Raw genomic sequence first — 8,130 nt, 5'->3', positions numbered from 1 at the left:
TGGCCAGTCACCAGTGGGGTTCCCCAGGGCTCAATTTTAGGGCCAGTGCTCTTTAATGTTTTTATAAATGATCTAGATGCAGGAGTTGAATGTGCATTAAGTAAGTTTGCCGATGATACTAAACTAGGAGGAGCTGTGGACTCCCTCGAGGGTAGAGAGGCCTTACAGAGATCTGAATAGATTAGAGAGCTGGACAGTCACCAACTGTATGAAATGTAACAGGAGCAAGTTCCCGATTCTCCACCTTGGTCAGCGTAATCCTGGTTATACATACAAACTGGGGGACAAGAGGCTGGAGAGCAGCCCCACGGAAAGAGATCTGGGGGTTTGGGTTGATGGCAAGTGGAATGTGAGTCAACAATGTGCCCTGGCAGCTAAAAGGGCCAACAGCGTCCTGGGATACATCAAGCACAGCATAGCTAGCTGGTTGAGGGAGGGGACTGTCCCACTCTACACTGTCCTGGTGCGGCCCCACCTTGAGTACTGTGTGCAGGTTTGGGCGCCTCAATGTTAAGAGGGACATGAAACTATTAAGAGTGTGTCCAGAAGAGGGCGACCAAGATGGTGAAAGGCCTTGAGGGCAAGACTTAGGAGGAGCGGCGGGAGAGGGAGAGGGAGAGGGAGAGGGAGAGGGAGAGGGAGAGGGAGAGGGAGAGGGAGAGGGAGAGGGAGAGGGAGAGGGAGAGGGAGAGGGAGAGGGAGAGGGAGAGGGAGAGGGAGAGGGAGAGGGAGAGGGAGAGGGAGAGGGAGAGGTGACCTCATCGCAGTCTACAACTTCCTCAAGGAGGGCAGCGGAGGGGGAGTGTTGATCTCCTCTCTCTGGTGACCAGCGACAGAACACAAGGAAATGTTATGAAGCTGCATAAGGGGAAGTTCAGATTGGACATTAAGAAAAGATTCTTCACTGAGAGGGTGGCTGCTCGCTGGAACAGGCTATCTGGGGAAGTGGTCATGGCACGAAGCCTGTCAGAGTTCAAGGAGTGTCTGGACGACACTCTTAGTCATATGGTTTAGTAGTATTTGAGCCTGACCCATCAGCCAATTGTTCACCCAGCGTATTTGTTATGGACTTGTCTAGCTGTGTGCTGGACGGTTTATCCAGAAGGATACTGTGAGAGACAGTATCAAAAGCTTTGCTAAAATCCAAAACACCACATCTACTGACTTCCCTTCGTCAACTAGATGGGTGACCTTGTCATAAAAGGAAATTAAGTTGGTTAAGCAGGACTTTCCCCTTGTGAACCTGTGCTGGCTATGACCAATGTCACAGGTAGTCCTGTGATAAGCAGGGAGTTGGACTTGATGACCCTTATGAGTCCCTTCCAACTTGAGATATTCTGTGATTCCAACATCCTATATTGGCAAAGGAAAGCACCTCCAGAAAAGGCTTTCCAAAATGTAATGCAGAATTAGGTTCACTACAACAGTAGGAAATGTGTACACTTTTACTACAGAAAGGTAGTGTAAAAATATTTAACACCATATATCTATTCTGGGGCTTTCCGATACAGTGATGGTATTTTAGATCTTGCTGTGACTGGTGTCTGTTGACCAATTTGGTCAGGCTGGGTAGGCAGCAGGAAGTTTTTTATTTTGTCTCTGGAGAGGAGTCAAGGAAGTTTTCATAACTGGCATGTCACATTCTTCATGTAATTTTACATTTCCTCAGAGACCAAGTTAATTTATTAAGACACTCCCACAAGAAAAAATAATTCCCATGTGTGGAAGTTATGAGGGAGCAGGCAGGAGAGAGATACCACAGATGCTGGAAAACATTTGGCTAGCAAAAAAAAGCAATGTTCTCAGTAAAAACTGCCTGTTACTGAGCACATGTTCAGTAGCTGCATCATCCTAGTGCTAATACTGCACAACATTTACTTAAACATATTATTCTTATAATATTTTATTTGCTCAATTTATGGAGTATTTTATAAAAAGTAGGAAGCATTTGGCACAGCTAATAGGAGAGAGAAAAATATTTAAGAAAGAAAAGAAAGTGCTTCTGCGCAACCAGCAGGTTGCAAATTTCTGGCACCTACTGCCATAAAAGGTTGTGAAGACAGAGCATCAGGAGGTTCAAAACCAGAGCAGATAAATTTGGGAACAAGTCCATAAGCAGATATCAAAACCAACAGGCACAGATGCACAGTCTAGCATCCCGTTATAAAAAATTATGAATGCTGGGGGAGTAAGAAGGGAAATCTACTGCAGAAAGTGGCTAGACTTGTATGCTCTCCCTAATCGTGTTGTATTGGTCCCTCTGGAAAAACAATACGAGGCCAAAAAGGACCGTTGGTCTGAGTCAGTGGGGTATCCTTACACATCTGCGTTTTCTGAAATGGAAGTAGGCAGAAAAAGAAGCACATGTTTGTGTATTCTATTAGAGCACGGAAGAAATGTTTGTTTTCCCAGAACACAGAAAATTACTTAAATAATACTAGCTTGGTATGGGACATCCCTTCCCCCCAAATCTAACTCTGTTTTAACAGAATGCAGGAGGGAAGCCTGTCTTATACCAGTAAGATTTTTTTAGTTAAGACATAGCTTTAGTCTACATTGCTGGAAGCCTTATGGAAAGAGAAATGTTTACACAGCCAACTAAACTTGCTTCAAATGCTTCATTCATTACATTTGAATATTGTCAAAGGTGAAACAATTACAGCAGACAGATACCTTCTTCTGAGGATATTTAAAGCACCAGTCTGGTACTGGCTGCTGCTAAAGAAGGTGGTCTTCTGTCTGCCTCCTCCCTTCCTAACGTAACTCCAACCCAGCTCACTGAGTAGCATCCAGGCTGGTGTCACAGGGTGAACATGAAGCAAGGAGAGGCAGGATTCTGCCAACTGAGCAAGCCTCACCCACACGAACTGCTCTGATAGAGGAAACTTTTTGTATAAATGAAAAATCAGTGTGAGAAGAAGCAATTTTAAATGATATGACTACCTACAGAGCAATTGTTTGTCTCTACTCTTACAATGAACAATTACCACAAAGTTCTGCTCTAACTGAAGACTTTAGAAACTAATGCAGTAACAGTTCATGGAACACAGAACATGAAAATTAATAAATGCACATGAAATTTATATTAAAACCATGATTTATACTGTTCTCAGGATTTTTAGATTTTATGGGTCAGCCAGCATTCTTTCACTAAGCTTGAGAAAAAAAAAACTGCTAATTTTTTGAGTTAGTGTAAAAAGCATTCTGACATAATTTAACCAGAACCTAGGAGAGACAGTTTCAGAATCCCAAGAAAGGACAGCTGATGGTAAAAGGTATAAAAATAGGTTTCTGGTTTTTTATGTTGTTTTTTTTTTTTTTGTGCGTTCCCGCCAAAAGACTTGGTATTTTCTCTCCCCTGTGAAGGTATCAGCCAAATAATGTATCAGCCAAATTCTTTCTGAGATAAAATGAGACATTCAAAAGGGTGTAGACATTTGCAGTTGAATTTTAAAGCATTAACAGCTATATTAAAAATATTGAGATTGAAAATTTAAGACCTCCAATGCTAGTGGTGTTACAATTCAGTATCTGCATCATAACTTTGTCATGCTTATCTGAATAATGGAAAAACCTGTAGTTATGTGAAAAACTGTAGTCAATCAAGAACCTATGCCTCAGTGCACACGTAACAATCTTGGTGTTGTGTACTCACCAGGTAGTATGTTAAGGGCATTAATTATGCCATCAAATAAAAGAATCACAAACTACTGTACACAAACTCTTAATGCAATTTTTAAACTACAGTAGTCCAGGACATTTAAAAAAATCACGAGTAATATTCAAAGAATTGTAACTTGTCAAAATACAGTACCTTTCCTGTCAAAAGAAGAACCCTTATCTCTTCTGAAATGTAATTCCTGTCATTGCAGAAGTCCTGTATATAAAATAAAATAAAAATCAGTTTGTGTTTGATCTCTCAATCTTGCTGTTGCTTTTTTATATACACATGATTGACTTCTCAAATTAGATGCTACTATCAAGTGCTACAGATATTTCACACCATGCAACTTGCTCACAAATGAATCAATCTAATAAAGACAGGTCAAACTAGTATTTTGGAGGAAATCTGTAGTGAGCATTACTGAATGACAGTATGCCATACTTAAAGTTAGGATTAACATTTTTTTCTTCTTGAGTGACATGAATCATTTGAAGTGAAGCAAAACTGCCCTCCCTATTTTTTCACTTGCATCTTTTTAATGGGAAGTCCAAAGAGAGGAACAGAGGTGGCCGTTTTCTCTAAACGACTTGAAAGTTGCTACTTTTGTCACTCTGAGTACAGTTTACACAGACCAAAACACTAAATCTGAATGCAGGTAGCTATCACAGACACCAGCTCCCTGTCACCATGGCATCTGCCGTTCTACAATTAAATAAGCAAACTAAATTTTGCTTAAACAGACTCTGGAAAGGCTGTTAATTCACAGTCTAAGACATTGAAAAATGTGAAATGTATTCTTCAGTACAAGCAAAACATCAGGTCTGGTCCAGAGAATTACTTCGGTTCCACTTACACTTTTTAGAAGTATGCCTCTTAAAGAACAGTAGTGCTATTGCTACCAGTAGAGCTGTACTCACCAAGACTATTACTAGGCAATAAGAGGACCAGCTTGTACAGCAAGCAAAATAGCCAAACAGCTACTGACAGATATAAACATACCACGGATAACATAAAAAAAGTTCCCTTTTTCTTTCTAGTCTGCTTTGCATTCTAATTCAGACATACAGTTAGAATATACATATATTCCCATATATTCAGATGCACCTGTAAAACACTTTAATGAAATGATCTAGCAATACATGCTAACATATCAATATTTATTCTAATTAGCTCTCACCCAGTTACAAACATTTCTGGCACACGTTCACAAAACATAGATAACATAGCATATAGCCGATGTTAAAAAATTTAATTGCTGAGGATAAAATATATGCATTTTCCCACTCACGATATTATGTTATGGAGATAACCAGCTCTCAGTTATAAAAAAATCAAAGTATTTCCCCTTATTACTTTGGAAATTAAATTAACAAATTTACCTTTTCAGGTTGTGTAAAAATATGGAGAAAACCAGCTCTTTGTTATAAAAAAATCAAAGTATTTCCCCTTATTACTTTGGAAATTAAATTAACAAATTTACCTTTTCAGGTTGTGTAAAAAATTTGGTTGGCAATACAGGGTCCTTCGGTGAATCTGCATTGCACAAAGCACTTTTGCTGTTGATTACACATAGTGCTACATCACATACTGTATAAAGTTTCTGAAGAAAAAAAGAAAAGTATGCTTTAGGAATTACTTACTGTTTTTACAGTGTACAGAGAATGTAGTTCTTTAAAAAGTTTAATCTATGTGTTAACAAAATTTGGTTGGCAATACAGGGTCCTTCGGTGAATCTGCATTGCACAAAGCACTTTTGCTGTTGATTACACATAGTGCTACATCACATACTGTATAAAGTTTCTGAAGAAAAAAAGAAAAGTATGCTTTAGGAATTACTTACTGTTTTTACAGTGTACAGAGAATGTAGTTCTTTAAAAAGTTTAATCTATGTGTTAAAATAACCACCACTAAGGACATATTTTATAATTACATCATTAATCATACTGTTGGCTCTTCAAACAGATACAGAAGTCCTCATTTTTCATATGATACTACTTAATAAAAACTAGAAATACTTTACATGTTGATGCTGTACAATAGAAGCTCTTGCTCAGTCAAATCACCATAAATGGTTTCTCATCTCTACTAGAAACTAACAGGTTTAACAGTAGCCATATAATACAGTATTTCCTCCCCCAACAGCAGAAGATACTTATGTCGGGAAACTAGGCAGTAGGAGTTAAAATAAGGCAGGCATGCAGTAACAGGAATATTTAACAGGTTTTGTTTATTAACTTCATTAGGTATTAGGTGTGCTGGATAAGGTCAGCAAGGTTCTGAAAGAATGAGATTGGCAACATACAGAGAATGCTTGCAATTAACACTGTCTCTAAAAGACCATAAAAATATCTGAGCTAGTGCTTTCAGATTTCCTGCAAATCCTGTTCATCAGCTGCTTGTGAAACCCTCAGCCCATCACCCAACACTTATCTGAATTGCATTTCTTACTTCATTGGCCTTTGGCTCATCAGGAGACTGAGCATCTCGGGTAAGCTTGATGTTTTCTGCCATCTTTTTCATGAAGGCATGGCTATTGTTCTCATTCTTTGTCATTAAAACTTCAAGCATGAACCACAGGCACCTAAAAAGCCATAAAACCACAAGCAATTACATTCCAGCTTTTATACTGCAGCTCTCACATACAACGTCTTAAAAAAATTTTGTCAGCTGCACTAGCTTTTTCTTAAGAAACCACAATCAATTTGAAGATATCATAAATAGATAACATCATCCGAAGATGTAAACAGAGTCTAGACCTTTCACACACAGAGTCTTAATCGTACTCTTCGGAATCAATCTGCCAAATTAGTGTGCTTCTTTATTATATCTGTAAACACTGCCCAACCAATCAACTTTTTTATCTTCCAAATATGAATAGAAGCAAGAATTCTGGTGCTACTACCATCTAGATGAAATTCTGTAGTCACTACCTTGGGCTATGTCTATGTTCCTATCAACAATGTACCATGACCACACTCAAAACAGGCTTAAACAAATAATACTTCTGCTAGATAGTTACCCACGCTACGTGGGTTTAATACTGGAATTCAAATAGGAGAGGAGATCCAAAACTGAGCAGATCAGATTCTTGCCAATGCTCCATATAGAAGGAAAAGAAATCCTTACAGATAGACATAATGGAATTAGCTTTCCCAGTTTTCTTTCTTTAAATCTAGTTTATTTATAGGGAGAACCCATTATATTTTGACTAAAAGTTTGTTTTAAGATTTTTTTTCAATTATGATATAAAGCACAACTGGTCCATCCACACTATCAGCTTCAGAGCTGCATGTGGCTAGAGGGTCAACAACAGTCATAATATGGTAAAATAATACTTAGTTGGGAAAGACATACAGGTGGGTCTGAGAAATGCAGACTTTGCCGGTAGCTAATTTAATTCTGAAGCTCTGGAAGAGAGATTACCTTGTAGAAACAGGCTAATAAAAAACCTAGAAAAACAGGATGACTGAACATTTGAATTCCCTGTCCACAAGAGCCCCAATCTTCTTAACTGATACAAATTAAAGATTGTAACGCAAGAGTTGAAGGAACATTCTTCTCAAAAACTCAAAGTAAAAAGAGGGTTGTGCTCCATCAAAACACTTGGTTATCTGGTGTTCAAATAAAATAAGACATCTATATTCTGACTTGCATCCAAGAGCTACAAAGGCCGTAAGTAAATAAATGCGTTAGATACTTTTACATCCATCTATTCACTATTCTCAAGAACTTAAATGGGATGAATACAGAACTGATAACATACCACACTGACCCAGCTTCTCCAAAACCCTGTGTTGTGCAAAGATTACTATTGAGGAAAAATTTTACACTGGTAATTCCAGTTAACACATGTCAATTTCAATAGCTTGATTTCCTCACCAAGTAACAAATTAAATAAATCATTATCAACCCTGAACAAGACCCTTCCAGAACAACAGTGGGATTCCATGTAGAAGAATATGCACCTAGAAGAACACAGTCACACAAAGTTCATTCGCTGTATCCATTTCAGTATTTTTGGAATATGAATTTGGAAGAAAAAGACACTGTCTCAAGATAAGAAAGAAACACAAACACAAACATACCTCTGTAGGACAAGCTTAAAAAACTTTGTAAGAATAAATATCACAGATTATGGTTAAGGAACTTGCTTAACATGTATTTACTTTACGTGACTGTATTTAGGCCAAATAAACCCAAGACGAACTAGGGAGACAACTACAAAACATACTGCCAGTCTGCTTTTCCAAGTTCGCAAGCATCTACGTTAACACTTTAAAGTGAACACTATGACTCTCAGAACTCTTGAAAGAAACACTGTATTACATTATATGAGAAAAATGTTTTGCATTTATCTCAGGAGACTCTTTAGAGAAGTATTCCTGCCAAAATTCCTGTACAGAGTATTTCTTTGTTTGGAGCACTCCTCTCTGGCTAGTTCAGCCAGCCTGTGACAAACATGAGGG

At 38.3% G+C, this 8,130-nt stretch overlaps 1 protein-coding gene across 1 annotated transcript in view; it reads right to left on the bottom strand.

The window, feature by feature from the left end:
- Window positions 1–8,130, bottom strand: part of PDS5A (PDS5 cohesin associated factor A) — an 86,671-nt gene that overhangs the window by 9,412 nt on the left and 69,129 nt on the right. Inside the window, exons 26-28 of the mRNA XM_019472306.1 lie at window positions 6,113–6,245; window positions 5,145–5,264; window positions 3,815–3,877 (exon numbers count right to left, since the gene is read on the bottom strand). Coding sequence (XP_019327851.1) covers window positions 3,815–3,877; window positions 5,145–5,264; window positions 6,113–6,245 — 316 coding nt within the window. The remainder of the gene's footprint in view (window positions 1–3,814; window positions 3,878–5,144; window positions 5,265–6,112; window positions 6,246–8,130) is intronic.

This window comes from Aptenodytes forsteri, unplaced genomic scaffold, assembly GCF_000699145.1.
Source record: "Aptenodytes forsteri isolate BGI_AS27 unplaced genomic scaffold, ASM69914v1 Scaffold35, whole genome shotgun sequence".
NCBI lineage: Eukaryota > Metazoa > Chordata > Aves > Sphenisciformes > Spheniscidae > Aptenodytes > Aptenodytes forsteri.
Note: the sequence above shows the minus strand (reverse complement) of the source record. Positions and strands in the feature narration are given on the sequence as shown.